Genomic DNA, 16,260 nt, shown 5'->3' with positions numbered 1-16,260 from the left:
AGAATCCTACCAGAATTGAACTACTCACACTATTCGAACAACCTGAAGAAAAATAAAGTCAATGTCCAATTGACAGCGGCCCCTTCAGATTTTCAACATGCTTCACCCCTTCACACTCCCGTATTAAGGCAACAATGCCTTTGACGCTCGGCTATGGTTGCAAATGTTAAATGCGCTGGTTCCCACATAAAGATGATAAATGTGACAGAGGTGGGGACTATTAATGCTGTTCTTACAAGAAATTTGTGCAGGAAGTCCGAAAAATCAGACACCGAAATTTTTTAGCATTCGAAATTACGAAACTACGAGAAAGATCTCACTCTTGCTGCAGCTATGGCTGTGCGGTGTGCTGACAAAAAGACTGCAAATTTTGAGAACCCAAGGCGAGCGCATATATATAAGTAGCTGGCGAAGGAAGGTGATTAAGGTGATGTCGTGCTTGTTTTCCGCCAGCAAGCGAAGGCTTGTCCTACAGTGACAAAGCAGGTGATGAAGTCAGTGTGTGCTTCCGCCAGTGGAAAAAGGTGTGTCCTACAGTAACAGCGCGTGAGTGGCAGATGTATTCTCAGCGAAGAAGTTTTGTTATTGAAGCACGGTCAGTTGATGACGCAAGAGTTTCCTGGAAAAGGAACTTCGGACGCAGTGGCATGACAACCGGCACGGTACTTTGCGCGAGTGGTTCTTGGCAGAGAAGCATTCAAGCTGTAGTGAAGCAAGGATGACGACGAAAGACACGAGCAAGCAAGCACCAATGTCAATTGTAGCGCCAGACTCGAGCTTGCGCTTGCCCGCATTTTGGATGCTTCTTGCCTGCTGCTCCTCGATTAACGTTCGTCGAGCTTTCCTGATGTCCAGCGTCAATAAATCACGTCACATTTGGTGGAGGTACGTGGATTCCCGATACCAACATGGACTTTTACTCACGGAAGCTCCCCCGCTTTGTGACTCCATTACTACTATGGCCAATGAGACCCCTTTTCAGCCTGGACCCTCAACTGTCCATCTCACCAGCAGCCCTATGTATCGCCAGCGAAAGAAGCCCATCTTCACCAGCTCCAGGGACTCTAATGTGGATGATTGGCTATCAAAGTATGAGCGTACTAGTGCCAGTAACAAGTGGGACGATGAAATAAAGCGTGGGTACGTCTAGTTTTATCTTACGGACATCGCTCAATCGTGGTACACCAACCACGACAGGGACTTGCCCACTTGGTCCGTCTTCAAGACTTCTATTACGGATGTCTTCGGTTGGTCATTGGCTCGCAAGCTTCGGGCAGAGCAGCGCTTGCTTGCGCCAACGGGTGCAGCTCCCCGGTGAGAACTTCACAAGCTAGATTGAAGATGTGCGAAACCTCTGCAACCTGCAACCGTGTCAACTCCACCATGACCGAAGAGGAGAAAATCAAGCACATTCTCAAGGGCATCGAAGATGACGCTCTTCAGATGCTGCTCGCAAGAAACCCCCCCCCCTACCCACTGTCGGTCGTGGTAGTGGCATCCTTGTGTCAGAGTTTCGACGAGTTGCGTCGGCAGCGCTCATCGCATGTCAAGCCCTCCCAATGCCTGACACAATATCCAGCTTGCAGCTTACTGCTCGCCATGCCAACCAGCAGCCACTGCTATCCACCATCAAGGACTTCATCCGTGTGAAGGTAGCGCGTCAGCTTTTATTGCTCCCTCTCATGAACGCACTGGCGCAAACCATGGCCCCTGACATTCGGCACATCCTTCGAACCCAAATCACGGAGGCACTGCCTTTTATGTTCCAGCAATCACCCGTACCTGCGCCACTTACCTACGCCCCCTTAGCAGCCTCCACTCTATGCCCCCGTCTGCGCGCCACTTACTTACGCTGCCGTCCCCTCCCGGCCACCTCGACAGCTGTCATCCTATGCCCGCCCTGCGATGCCGATCCCCGCCTCCCCACCGACCACGAATTTTTACCCGCCGCTTCCCTAGGGAGCCCCCTTCGCCTCCTTCATTCCACCCCCCAGATGTGTGGCGAACACCGGACAACAGGCCCATCTGCTTCACCTGTGGTATCGCTGGCCACATCACTCACCACTGCCGCCGCTATCTACCTTCTTTTTTACACGATGACCATGCCCGATCCCTCGTCGCCAAGCACACCATCCACTCCCATTTCGAATAACCGCCCCTCCTCCTCCAGTGCCCGATCCCCATCTCGACGATGCTCTCTGTCCCCCATGCGTCGCCGCTCTGCTACTGTGGAGGGAAACGGATCCCTGCAGCTTCGGAGGCAAGAGCTGCAGGCAAGTCGGACTGCCTAAGGCCTCCATGTGTGTCGCCGCGAAATGTTATTGACGTCAACGTCGAAGGAACTGCCGTCGTGGTGCTTATTGACACAGGAAACGCCATTTCCGTCATCTCTGAGACACTGTGCTGCAAGCTAAAGAAGCTGACGACGTCGCTGTCAAGACTAATGCTCTGTACTGCCAGCTCCCAGCGCATTGCGCCGTTAGCTGTGAGTTGAGTTGTTGAGTAAACTTTATTTGCCCAACAGTTGTTGCTGTGCCCAGGGCTAGGCTGCCAGGGACACATCGTTTGAGGAACATCTTTTGAGCTCCTCGGCGACAGCCCTGGCCCGCTGGATGGCCCACACCTGGTCTTCGAAGGCCTGGCTGAGAAGGGTGGCTTACCATCGCTCAGCAAGGCGCCCCATTTCGGTGATTCCCTCAGTTGACGTCATCCTTTCTCGTGGCCTATCTTCATCTCTTTCGCATTGCCAAAGTATATGTGCCATATCGCCCCGTTCGTGCGCGCACCACGGGCAGCCGGGCGACGGGTGCAGCGTGGGCCATAAGCGGTGCAGATGGTAGGGGTGGGTAAACATGCCAGTCTGCAGCCTTCTCAGGTCCACCGCCTGCGACCTGTCCAGGCGCACGTGAGGTTGCGGAAATTTCTTCCGTTCTTTCCTATAGTGCGCAAGCACGTCGTTGTACGTGGCAGGAAATTCTTCTCCATAGCAGTCGGCTCACTTCTGTTGCCTCGCCTTTTCTGCACCAACTTCAGTTGCCGCAGCAACGAACGTGGTGGGGGCGATAATTTCGGCATTGCCAGTGGCTGTGGCCACCACCATGCCTCAGACGGTGCTCCTCCCAAACACGGTGGTGGCTGCTCCCTGGGTGGCTGCGTCGCGGCGGGTAAGTTGCCTCGCGACGAGGTGGGCGGGCTCATTATGGTAGGGCGGGATGCCGGTTAGTCTTTGGCTGTTGGCGTTGTTGCTGCTAGTTTTACGGCTGTTGTTGATAGTTCCACTGTCCCCCATGTGAGCAGGAAACCACTTGAGGGCCTTGTCAGTAATCTTGCCTGACGCGAAGTCCCCAGCTCTGGCGTTAGGCATGCGTGCCACCTCCTCAGACACCCAGCCTTTAATATAGCTCCGAATCACTGATTTAGAATCGCTAATAATCAGGCTGTCGTCTGCACCGCCGTGGAGTACCGCTAAAGCTATGGCCATTTCTTCTGCAGCTTCGGATGATGCAGCCGTGCTGATGCAGTGACCCGAACCTTTCCTGTTGTATCTGGGACTGCCATAGAGAAAGCAGGTCCCGCCGCCGCTGACCAGACTTGCTGTTGATGTTGCCACTGTCGCTGCAGTCGTTGTCGTAGCAGTAGCAGTGGTGGTAGTGTTAGCGCCTCGACTTCACCTCGCTCACTCACGGGTAGCGGCGGGGGTTCCGAGCGTCCCCCTCGCCGCCGCCGGCTGACAGTGGATACCTGGCCGCATCGACGAAGAGGACACCCTCTTGGCTTCCATGCGCCTTCAGGATTGCTGCAGCTCTGCATTTGCGTCGTTGCAAGCCGTGAATGGGGTGCATGTTCCTGGGGATGTTTTCTGTCAATATGGCGTCCCTGACTTCCGGTAGCAATGCTTCCTTCAGTCCACGCGCCTCATGATATCGAATCCCGAGCAGGTCGAGGATGCGTCTTCCCGTTCTTGTGCTAGACAACCTGTCGAGCTGCGCGATCCTCTGCGCTTCCGCTACCTCGTCGAGGGTGGTGTGCACACCCAGCTCCAGAAGCCTACGGGTTTCCAAGTACTGGGGCACACCCAGGGCTACCTTGAACGCTCGACGAATCGCCGCGTTCAGCTTCTCGGTTTCGCTTCTGTTGCAGTCGGCATACGCGGCGACATATGCTATGTGGCTCAGCGCGTACGCATGTGTTAAATTCGTCACGTTGTGTTCTTTTAGCCCTTTTCTTTTTTTCGCTACCTGACGCACAAGGTGCATTGCGGCGGCCACTTTCTTTTGCAGTCGCGCTACCAGCTCATGGTTCGCACCGTTGTCTTCCAGCCACAGGCCGAGCACTCATATTTTGGATATCGTTGGTATTTGGGTCCCCTCCTTCGTCATGATGCGGATGCCCAAGCGACAGGCGCAATGCACAGCCTGCAGGTGAGGTCCTTTCTTGCGTGGTCTATGCAGGAGTATTTCCGATTTACCGGGAGAGCAGACGAGTCCCGTGCCTTCAAGGTGCCGCTCCAGGGCCCGGACCGCCTGCTGCACTCTCTCCTACATTTCACCAACGCTCGTATTCGCTGTGGTCCACACGGTCACGTCGTCTGCGTAGATCATGTGATTGATGCCCTCTATTGCGTCGAGACGCTCCGGTAGTCCGATCATGATGAGGTTGAAAAGCATGGGAGAGAGCACCGAGCCCTGCGGCGTACCCGCACCCTCCATGTCAACTGTTCGTGGTGGGGCACCGTCGACCTTCACCGTCGCCTTGCGTTCGGTCAGGAAGCTGCTGACGTACCGATGGAACCTTGAGCCAAGACTTAGTTGGCTGATCTTGTCCAAAATGACAGCTTGTTTTACTGTATCGAAGGCGCTTTTGAATTCTAACCCGAACAGGGCGCATGCATGCGTGCTTGGTGCGTTAATGATTTCTTCCTTGAGTTGCAGCATAGCATCCTGCGTCGAAAGTCCTCTGCGGAAGCCGACAATGTGAGTACCGAAAGGATCCTGCTTCTCGAGGATCGTCGTCACCCTGTTGAGGCAGGCGTGCTCCATGACTTTCCCGAAGCAGGACGTCAGAGATATCTGCCTCATACTTCGAACCTCAAGCGGTTTACCTGGCTTGGGTATTAGTATGACATCCGCTGTCTTCCATTCTTATGGAATACGGCCTTCTTTCCAGTATGCATTGATGTACTGACGTAGCTTCTCGATGGCGTTATCGTTCAGGTTCCTCAGAATTCCGTTGGTGATCTTGTCAGGACCGGGCACCGATTTAGTCTTCAGTACCTGGAGGACTGCTCTAATTTCCTGCATGGAAAATTCCGCGTCTAGTTCCTCGTTGGGAGCCCCACAGTATTCCATATGACTCTCGCCTGTTGGGCGAGTGAGGTGCGACTAGATGATCTCCTTTATGAAGGCCTGCGGGTCGTCTTTGCACTTGTGTCGCAGCTTGGCCATCTGGACACAAGTCGCTGTTCTCGTGCTGGTTGGATCCAGCAGGTGCCTGAAAATCTTCCATGTGCGCCCTGATCTCATGTTTCCGTTCATCGTACTGCACAGCTCCTGCCATTCCTGTTTGCCCAGTCGAACGCAGTGGGCCTCAATCTCTCGGTTGATCTCGGCAATCTTCTTGCGTATCTTCTTGATCTGTTTCTGCTGACTCGCTCTTCGCTGCATAGACTTCTTGGCCTCTACAAGATGCGCAAGCCGGCTGTCCACCCTGGATGGCTCGAGAACGCTGTCGTCGGCGCTTCCGCAGGGCCTGTCGCCACCTTCAGGTACATTTTGTCTGTCTGGCCATTCTATTTCTTTTGTAGTTTTTTCTACGTCCGCGAGTCGTTCCCTGCACCATTCCCCAATATCCTCGATCGGCCCTTTGTGCTTTTCTCGTTCTCTTTGCTCTCGAAACTTGTCCCAGTCTACGACTCTAGCTTTTTGGGCAGCCGTCCATTTTGTCTCTATCCTCTCCCATTGTCACGCACAGGACTCTGGTTGCTTCCCAGATCCTCAAAGGTGTTCAACCAGGTGATCGCGCCCGTGTCTGACCAAATTGAGAGATCAGGGGATGTGTCGCAACACGTGCCGTCGGATCGTGGTGTGCGATGCCGGTTCATTCAGTAGAACCAAGCCAAGCTCGTCCATCAGTTCAGCTAGCCTCTTCCCTTTGGGCGAGTCGGCTCCATCCATTGCGTGTGCGGTGCATTGAAGTCTCCGCAGATTAAGAGGGGACTGGAGGCGGCCTTCGCCACTGCTTCACGAAAAAGGGCGCCAAAGTTGTGCGTGAGGCCCCCTTTTGAAAGGGGACTGTACACGTTAAGCACAAATAGGCCGGTCTACCTGTTTCTAATGCAGGGCACGACCTCAATCAGGTTGTGGTCTATGTCCCACTCCTCACTGATATCAGGTGAATGGTCGATAAAGGCCGTTCCTCTCTTAACTAGGGTACACACCTTTATGTCCTTCCGCGTGCATTCGCACGGAGAGCCACATGCCACATAGCCTGGTAGCTGAGCCCGGTCGAAAGGTTCTTGCAAAGCAATCACGTCGGGAAGTTTGCTTTTCGAGAGAGTTTTCATTCATTTCACCATTGTAGCTTTCTTGTTTTTGAAGCCCATTCAGTTACATTGCCAGACGGTGCATCTGCCAACAAACTTGCGGGACGCAGCCATGATTGCTATTCGAAGGCGTTAGGGGAACGCGACTGTCCGTGCGTCCCTCCTTTTTCAGTGTGGGTGGTGTTGACATTGCTGCTTCTGTTGAGAATGGTCGATGCGTCCCCTCCCAATTCGTCGTGGCCTTGTCCCTGTTGCTGCAACTGTGCCGTCCCGCGTTCCAGATATTCAATGCGCTTATTCACGGCCGCAAGTTGGTTATTAACCGCGGCATACTATGCGTTCCTTTCGGCGTCAGACTCGTTCAGCCGAATGAGGAGCGTCTCAAACAGTGGCTCTGTCTTGTTGGTTAGTTTGTCTACCATTTCTCCGATCACGTCTATCTTTCGGCCTGCCAGTCGTGCCCGCTTCGGTTCTTGCGTGTGATTTTCAACGCCTTCAAAATGTTGAGAATCGCTTGGGCTCTTACGATTAAAGCCCACCGCCACCGGCGCTTCATATTCACCTCCACAGCACATGTCCGTGTCCCCGTCTCCTACTGCTGAAGTCGAGTCGCGTTCATCGGCAGCTCCATGGGACGAGGAGGTGCCAGAGGATGGGGTCTCTGCGGGGTGTCCTCCAATTCGCTTGAGGATTTCATTCAGTGTCTGTTGTAGCTCCTCAATTTTCCGTGTTGATTTTTCATTCTACTTTCTGGCATTGGCCAACTCTTGTCTAAGCTCCCTATTCTCTTTCTCCATGTTCTACATTCTCGTCGCCAGGCCGGGGTCGGCGGCTGCCCTCGGGCGGCTGGAGAGATGGTGCCCCTGTGCGGAGTCCGCCTTTGTTCCCGTGACTATGTCGTGCCAGGTGATTTTGCGCGGCCCTTTCTGTTTCCCGCCAGGTGTGGCCCCTCCTATGTCTTGTTGGGGGTGGTGTCGGTTCTCGCTGCGGCTTCTGCTCAGACTCTGACTTCTGCTCGTACTAAGACTTTTGCTCCGTCTTTTTACCGGCGAGGGGGATCCGGATCTGGTTGAACGACCCATGACCTGTTGGGAGCGGGTTCTGGATCTCGAGCGACTAGGGCGGCCTCCTTCTACCGCACCAGCATTGCTATCCGATGGAGACGGGGTTCGCTCTTGAAAGTCTCTGAACCTGGCCTTCCACCTTCTCTGCTTTACTATATGCTTCACTATATTACGAGAAGGCGTTTGATTCAGTAGAAATATCAGCCGTCATGCAGACACTGCGGATTCAGGGTGCCGAAGTATATATAAACATCTTGGAAGAAATCTACGGGGGATCAACTGCTACCATAGTGCTTCATAAAGAAAGCAACAGAATACCAATCAAGAAGGGTGTAAGGCAGGCGGACACAATCTCCCCAATGCTATTTACCGCATGCTTACAGGAGGTTTTCGGAAGCCTAGAAGGGAAACAGTTAGGGATAAGAGTTAATGGCGAGTACCTTAGTAACCTGCGCTTCGCCGTTGACATTGCATTACTGCGTAACTCAGGGGACGAATTGCAACTAATGATTACGGAGTTGGACAAGGATAGCGAAAGGTGGGTCTTAAAATTAATCTTCAGAAAATGGAAGTAATGTACAACAACCTCGGAAAAGAGCAGCGCTTCGAGACAGGTAATAGTGAACTTCAAGTTGTAAAAGACTGTCTACTTAGAGCAGGCATTAACCGCAGAGCCGAACCACGAGGAGTGAATCACGAGGAGCGATCTTTCCGATGATAGTCAAAACCTTCATCTTGGCGATTTCCGTCGCTATGATTTCCTCCGGTGTGCTTATCGCCAAAATGTTTTGCGTGGGGTTGGGGCAGATTGAGATCATCTCGTCGCCGCCCACTCCTGCTCCGTTGCGTATCGCCTCATCAAGACTCACACCGCACGTGCTCCTTATATTCAGCCCCTCCCTCGGTCGAACAATTACCTTGATATCGTCCCTGGGCAGTCTGGGCATCTTGCTTGCTCGTAGAACCTTGCTGACAATGCTTCGGTGGCCTTGGCGCATGGGGCTTGGTGAACGGGCGTCTTTTTGTCTCACCACGTTGTTTTGGCTCGCGCGTCTTCTTTTTTTCGTGTAACTTCAATCCAGCCATCTGCAACGCTGTCAACATCTTCGTCTTCACTCGTGGAAACGCTTCTTGTTTGTTCAGTTCTGTGGTCCATGGCTTCCCCTGTCCCTGCCTCGTCTACATTCATCTCGGCTGTTTTTTCAATCTGAGTTCGACGCGGTATGGGCCAGGCCCAACCACCATGAGGCCTAGACGCTCACTTGTATAGTTCTTGCAGTTTATGAGCCTTAAAGTTCGTAAAGCTTACGCTCACCCAAAAAGCTGGTATCAATGGGTTCGCGATGACTTGATCTGTCCGATAATGTGCCACTTTTAAGGGTAGAGTTTGAAAAACCTCCGGAAACATTCACAAATTGACGGAGTTGATGTGACATGCGTTTGCTCCCACTGGCGACCGTCCATAGGCCTCGTTAGCTGTGAGCACGACGGGGATTACGATTCAAGACACACTCTACGTGATCGAGTTTTTCGTCCTACTGTCCTGCTCCCCTGACATTATTCTCGGGTGAGACTTCCTCTTAAGCCATAGCGCCATCACAGACTTCTCTCATGCAGAAGTTGCTCCTATGCCCTTTCAGACGTCTCCTTCAGAGGATACTCTACCTCACAAACTTATCACGAAGAACACAGATATTCCCCCCACACATGGACCCTTGTCACCCTAACGTGTCTGACTGCGCCGGACGGACAGCACTCTTCGCTTCGTCGGAAGTCTTCCTCCGTCGCCGCAGCTTATGACTGCCCTTCGCAGCACTCTCAGTTACATCTGGTGCGACAATGATGCTCGTTGCCAACCAACTCACGTCTGCCGTGACATTGCTTTGAGGGGAACCTGTTGGGTGTATACAAGGCGCCGACATCTTGAGTTCTCTGGACATCGCCGAGGACGAACAGTACCTTCAGCTAAACGCCATGACGCCACCTGTTCCGAAGTCTTTAGCCCTATATAAGTTTCGTTTTTCGATTGCCGACGATCTACCACTATCGTATTGCAGCAAACTTCTCGCTCTTCTGCACGACTTCCGCTCATCTTCCGATTGCGCCCAGACAACCTTGGGCCGCATGAAGAGCGTCACTCACCACGTCGACACCGGTTCCCACGCTCTGTTAAACCAATGACCCTATTGAGTCGCTTACGCAAGTCAAACTCTGAAGAAAGCAGAGTGCAATTATTCTGTAAAGGAAAACGAATGCCTCGTCATTATTGGGGCTTTGGCTAAGTTCCGAACGTACCTTTATAGCCGCCCTTTCGGCGTTGTCATGGATCACCACGCTCTGCGTTGGTTCTCGTCGCTGAAAGATCTGTCAGGACTACTCAGTCGCTGAGCGCTCAGGCTGCAAGAGTACGCATTCGTGTTGTGTAATGATCAGGCCGCAAGCACTCTGACGCGGATGCTATTTCCCGTTCACCTCTAGCATCCACCATGGCTTCACCGTCCGTTTCCTTCTTGCCAGTCGACATCACCGACATGCCAGTGAAGCAACGCAAGGATACGTGGATTTGCCACCTGCTCGACTTTTTGGCGAATCCATCAGCTTCTCCTTCTTCCAGAGCTCTACGTCATCAAGCGCCCCATTTCATCACTCGAGATAATCTCCTCTATCAGTGAAATAATGCATCTGATGACCGGAAATGGCTGCAAATGATACCTTACCACATGCGCACGCAGATGTGTGCTGCTTTTCACACTGTTCTGCAAAGAGCCCTTGTTGGCGTTCCGAAGCCCTACACCTGATTGCATCAGGGGTACCATTTGCACGGAATGTATCAATTTGTGTGTGAATATATTAGCGCTTATACTGATGTCAGCAACGAAAGGTTCCCCCTCAACGAGCGGCCAGTACACTTTAACCTCTCGCGTGTCTGGCCCGTTTGTTAGACCCCATCGGCATTGATTTGTACGGCCCGCTTTCTTCGACCACTTCTGGGAATAGATGGATCATCGTCGGCGTAGACTACATTACGCGTTATGCAGAAACAGCAGCATTACCCATAGAAACAGCCAGAGAAGTTGCCATCATCGGTGTAGACGACCTTACGCGTTATGCAGAAACAGCAGCATTACCCATAGAAACAGCCAGAGAAGTTGCGTTTTTCATTCTACGCAACTTCGTCCTACGCCACGGAGCACGCCGCAAACTTCTGAGCGACACAGGACAGGTTTTTCTATCTGAAGCCGTTGAAGCATTGCTCTTTCAGTGTAACATTGTTCACTGCAAGACAACTGCATATCATCCGCAAACAAATGGCCTAACCAAACGATTTAACTGCACTCTCAGTGATATGCTGACAATGTAAACCGCATCCGACCAGGCAAACTGGGACGCCATCCTTCCTTTCGCCACGTATGCGTAGAACACTGCAACGCAAGCGACCACAAGATTCTCGCCGTTCTTTCTTATATACAGACGCGAGCCATCATGTATGCTATACACCATGCTTCCTTACACACCTGACACTTGCGAGTACAGTCCAATTTCCGACATTGCCAGATACACAGAAGATTGTCGGCTGTTGGCCCGTTCCTTTATGAGCGAGGACCAAGGTCACCAGAAGCTTAAGTGCGACGACGACCGACCTCATGCTACTTTCCAAACAGTTGCCCTAGTTTGCGACATGGAATAGTGATGAGTAAATTTGCCGCATTTAAACCCAATTCTTCTTAGGTCCTGCCTGAAAAGGTCAAGCTGCACACATGCACTGTAGGTGACAAGCACTTTTGGCAGCTTTCACAAATTATACCGCAAACCAGCCACTGGAAAGCCTTCTCACTGAAGTAGGAAGGAATGAATTGTCATGAGGTAAGAAAAAAAAAACTAAATATTCAAGCTTACCTTATGAGCAGTGTTCAGCCAAGCCATTTGTGGAGGAACCTTGTCCACAACTCTGATCTGAAAAAATTTGATGCGAAAGCAAAAAAAAAAAAAAAAAACCGGAAAAGGAAAACCAGTTCAATTGGTTAGTTGAACAAGAATTCCGAAGCTGAGCAAGAACAATGGACACTTTAGAAGCAATCGGAAGAGTTCTTTTGGTGACATCAACTTCTTTTTCAGCAAACATTGAAAGCACAGTACACAAATGTTCTTGCATTTCAAAGAAGATGGATGCACTAACGATCCTGCAGCCTCAGTTTTATCAATGGGACACTAGACTCATTGGGCTGCCCTGCCAAGAAAATTGCAATTGTTGCTGTACACACGAGGATTTCTTCAGTTTTTTACAATTACAAGTGCAAGAAGTGCATAGAGCTATAATCTGTGCCTTTTGTCACAAATGTTGAATTTCACGAATGCCTGAATGTGCATAAATTTAAGTGTGCCTATGGGTACAAGCTAACTGCCTTGCAAAGAGCTCTTTGTGCAATGTGCAAGAAGAATGGCCATGGCCTCTTTTCAAGGCATGTTTATCAAAGACAAACAAAGAATGCCTTTGCACAAACTAACAGTTCTGCACTTAATTTTTGCGCTATTCTGTTACGATGCAAGTTCAATAAATGTCATTCTCGGTTTTACGAGTGAAAACAAAAACACGTTCCAGAAAAAAGCAGCAGTAAGGAATTACAGGCCAATTTTGACCACCTGGGGCTGTGTAATGTACACCAGGCGTTTATCTAAGCACAGGGGTGTTTTTGAATTTTGCCCGATCGAAATGCAACCACCGTGGTGAAAAAAAAAAAAAAACAGGGTTCTCAAGCTTGGTAGGGTTGCACTTTGGCCATTAAGCTAATACACAAGGACAAGGTAATGCCAGTATAGCAAGAATAAGATGTTCTCACGCTGCACTGCAGAATATGAAAATTAAAACCAGGGATTTAATGTCTTAAAAGGCAGAGTGCTTTTTGTGGGCTCAGTGGAGCGCTCCTTAGTTATTTCTGATCATTTGGGTTTAATTAACATGCCATCCAAAAACAGAGTGTGTTTCTGCACTCTGTCCCTTTCATAATGCAGCCAGGCACTGAAGTTCTAACCTCATGCCCAGCAAGCATACTGCACTACTACACATTTTCACACACAATGCACTGAAGTGAGTACTTAAACAAACCAGTGCTAATTTTCACATTTTCCCACATTTTATTCTCTTTATGAGAATGAACTGAATGACCAGTTGTAGCCATCTTTCACAAGCAATTAACTTCTTGTAAAAGGAAGTGTCAATAACGAAACACTTAGACCACATGACTCCAGAATGGTATTATAATGCTGTCACGATGGCACTTAATTTGTCAAGCAAAATAATGATCGACCACTACTTCATTTAGGTTGATCTTGCTGCTTCAGTTGCATAATACTAATTTGCTAACCAAGAATAGTTACTTGTGAATTGCAACACAATGCATAGCAGCGATGTATTGTGCTAGAAGAGTCTGGGGAATTTCAAATCCTTACATACCTTAGAGGCAACATCGCTCTTGAGTAAATGATCGACGAGGTGTCGTCCTACAAAACCAGTGCCTGCACAGGAAGCGGGGCACGTGAGCAGTCACTTTATTGATATATTCATTTCAGTTCACACAGTGTTCGAAGCAATGGCTATGGTGCAGAGCTGAAAAGCACCGACAAGAGTGAGTAAAGGCACTCGGTAAGAGGCTTTTTTTTTTTTTTTTGCTAAATTACAAAACATCCTTCATAATTCCCTCCTGCACCCCAAAGGCTTTGTAAAATGAAGTACAAAAGTTGGGTTGCTTGCCAAGACGTTAACCTCACTGCGACAGGAAGGAGGATTAGAGAGGAGGGCGTTGTGATATGTAGAACTGTGAAAGGCGGCCTTCAAAGCTGCTTCTAGCGACTTCAACGAGCTCTTGACAAGGCACCAACGTCCGCTATGAAACGTTATAAAATGTCGCAATGCCGTTGACTTCACTTATCTGGTAATATTACACATGACAAATAGCTCATGATTATGGCGACCCGACACATTTTTTTATTAATCTTATTATGTAGCGTCTTCGTGCGACTAAACAGCCGAAAATCGACGGTCGACGATGCGCTTCCGTTCTCGTAAACAAGGAAAACTCGCAAATAAAACTTTTCTCGCGTGGAAAAATTGGTTAGGCGCTCAGATGTCCACGCTGGGCGTCGACGGTTTTCGTGAGCGGCAAGACAAGCGTGCACCGCCGGAGACTTGCCCCAAGGAGCTGTCACCGGTCGCTTGACAGCGGAAATGACACACCGCTCAAAGAACGCGCTCTTCGAAGGTGAACGAACAATCACGGGGGCGGCTCTGTCGGCGGTCAAGCGCAGCTGCGGTGTACCCACCTCCGAGTATGAGAAATCGGTGCTTTTGGTCGCCCATGTTTCGGTGGCCTTGACGACACCGGCAGGGGTTGATAGCGATCGACGTTCTCTGCGCGCAGTTTCCGATGCCGCCGCGGTGCAGCCCCGCAAGGAACGGGAACCGGGAACACGTGGGCGGCGACCGGAACAGGAGGCGACTTCGCGAGTGTAGCGGCGATGCGCAAAAATAGCTGGATGAATCAGCGCCAGATGACGCCAGCTTCATTACAAATTCACTATCATCAACATCAGTCAAACAATAACGTTTCAAGCTGCATTACATTTTTAGGTAAACACTAGTTACAGCAAATAAAAACAATGTTTTTATTTTTATTGGTACATTGTTTTACTAGAAAAATTACCGCACAATTACAATAATAGGATTGTTTTTTACAGTGCCGTCAGACGACGCTTCAAACAAAAGTATTTAGCGCGCGAAACTTGAACGTCTTAATACTATGCTGCCTTGTGTTGTCATGACGATAGTTATAGCGCGAGAACAGAACGACGACGCAGGGACAAGAAGGCGTCGTCGTTGTGTTCTTGCGCTATAACTATCGTCATGTCATACCAACTAGCCCAAGCTGCCACACTTGTGTTGTGAAATAGCGCGCGGATTTCGTGTTGCGCATTTAAAGCCTTGAGGTAAGGAGCAGACCTCTTGAGCTGGTAGCTGCCAAGGCCAGGGCTGCGCCATGTAAATTAAAACGTTTAAATAATTGTGATCACACGTGCTTGGCAACCCGTTTCAATTTAGATTACAATATAATTACGACTTCATTGTTTTGTTTTTGCAGGAGGCAAAGTCTAGTAGTGGCGTGCAGAGAAATTCGGGCTGCAGAGATGCGTCAGATGTGATAGGTACATTAGAAAGTCGAAAGAGCAGTCTTGTGAATGCTCAACAACAAAGCGTATTTACTATATTTTTATACATATAACTACGTATGAAGGAGAGCCAGAATAGTAGTTTTAAAAAGAAAGACTGTAGAGTGTGTAATCACACGTTGTTCCTTGCTGAATTGATGCGGGAGTGCTGAAAAATAAACGCTTTCTTTTTTTTTGCAATAGTCCGTGGCCGCAGTGCTTGAGACGTTGTTACACTGAGCAAGCGCGGTGACGTCATATATGCGGACACCGTGTCGTGCTGCAATAGCAGCACATTTGAAGCATAGTATCCAAGATTAACTTTGGACTTTGGTGACGATGCTCTAGCGGAACTCGTCACGAAGTTCATGGTTCAAAATACAAAAGGGGCTAAATTGCTCGCATTACTCTCACCAGATTCTCATTTTTTCCCCTCTCTTTGTCGTGCAGGCAAGGAGAAAATATTTCTGCTTGTGCTCGTGGACATACGTGACGGGATAGTAATGTTATTCCTGTCGTGACCAGACAGTCCCAATTGTCAAACTGTCTTACTCTCCCAACACTCAGGCAGGCAGGCAGGCAGGCAGGCAGGCAGGCAGGCAGGCAGGCAGGCAGGCAGGCAGGCAGGCAGGCAGGCAGGCAGGCAGATAGATAGATAGATAGATAGATAGATAGATAGATAGATAGATAGATAGATAGATAGATAGATAGATAGATAGATAGATAGATAGATAGATAGATAGATAGATAGATAGATAGATAGATAGATAGATAGATAGATAGATAGATAGATAGATAGATAGATAGATAGATAGATAGATAGATAGATAGTCTCAGCAGGAATCGAAGCCAACTGTCCTGCGTAACAATCAGGTATTCACCTCCGAGGCATACCAGGTCTTGAAACTTGTTTGGAAAAAGACAATATGCAGGCGTAATGTTGGTGGACCTACTGGAGCATCATGAAGCGTAGGAGCACCCTCCTTCGAGGTCGCGTCAAAATTCTGGCGTCACACCCGAACTTGTGATGTCACGATGACGTCACGAGTGATTGCGTGATGATTAATTTCTGCGGCATTCGTCCCCGACACCGCTGGACAGTAGCCGCCGACGGCCAAATGTGCCGTTTGATGAGGCATCTATAAGGCTTTCGCCTTTAAAAAAATTGCGACTACGTTGTCAACGCTACAACCACGCTTCTCTTCGCTTTGCAATGAAGTGTTAAACCTTTGTAGTACCGGCGGAAGCTTGTTGCGTGAGAAGACATTACGTGAAGCTTGTTTAAACAAGCTTTAACTTGACAAAAAAAAAATGATATCGGGAAAGTTGTCTTCATTTCCATTGCAGGCGGCCACGTATTGAGTGTCAGGACTGTAAAAAATGAAGACTTGCAAGAGTGGGTAATACGGATGCAAGCCTGGGATTCCCAGGATGAACCAGAAAGCGAACGCCGGC

At 49.8% G+C, this 16,260-nt stretch overlaps 1 protein-coding gene across 1 annotated transcript in view; it reads right to left on the bottom strand.

Annotated features, from left to right (window-relative positions):
* LOC119172394 (dTDP-glucose 4,6-dehydratase) overlaps positions 1-14,113 on the bottom strand; it is a 57,358-nt gene extending 43,245 nt beyond the window's left edge. Inside the window, exons 1-3 of the mRNA XM_037423467.2 lie at positions 13,924-14,113; positions 13,058-13,119; positions 11,503-11,559 (exon numbers count right to left, since the gene is read on the bottom strand). Coding sequence (XP_037279364.2) covers positions 11,503-11,559; positions 13,058-13,119; positions 13,924-13,960 — 156 coding nt within the window. The 5' untranslated portion in view covers positions 13,961-14,113. The remainder of the gene's footprint in view (positions 1-11,502; positions 11,560-13,057; positions 13,120-13,923) is intronic.
* Between the last annotated feature and the right edge of the window lie 2,147 nt (positions 14,114-16,260).

Source organism: Rhipicephalus microplus, chromosome 4 (assembly GCF_043290135.1).
Source record: "Rhipicephalus microplus isolate Deutch F79 chromosome 4, USDA_Rmic, whole genome shotgun sequence".
Lineage (NCBI taxonomy): Eukaryota > Metazoa > Arthropoda > Arachnida > Ixodida > Ixodidae > Rhipicephalus > Rhipicephalus microplus.
The sequence above is the reverse complement of the archived record's forward strand: the minus strand, read 5'-3'. Positions and strand labels throughout refer to the sequence as shown.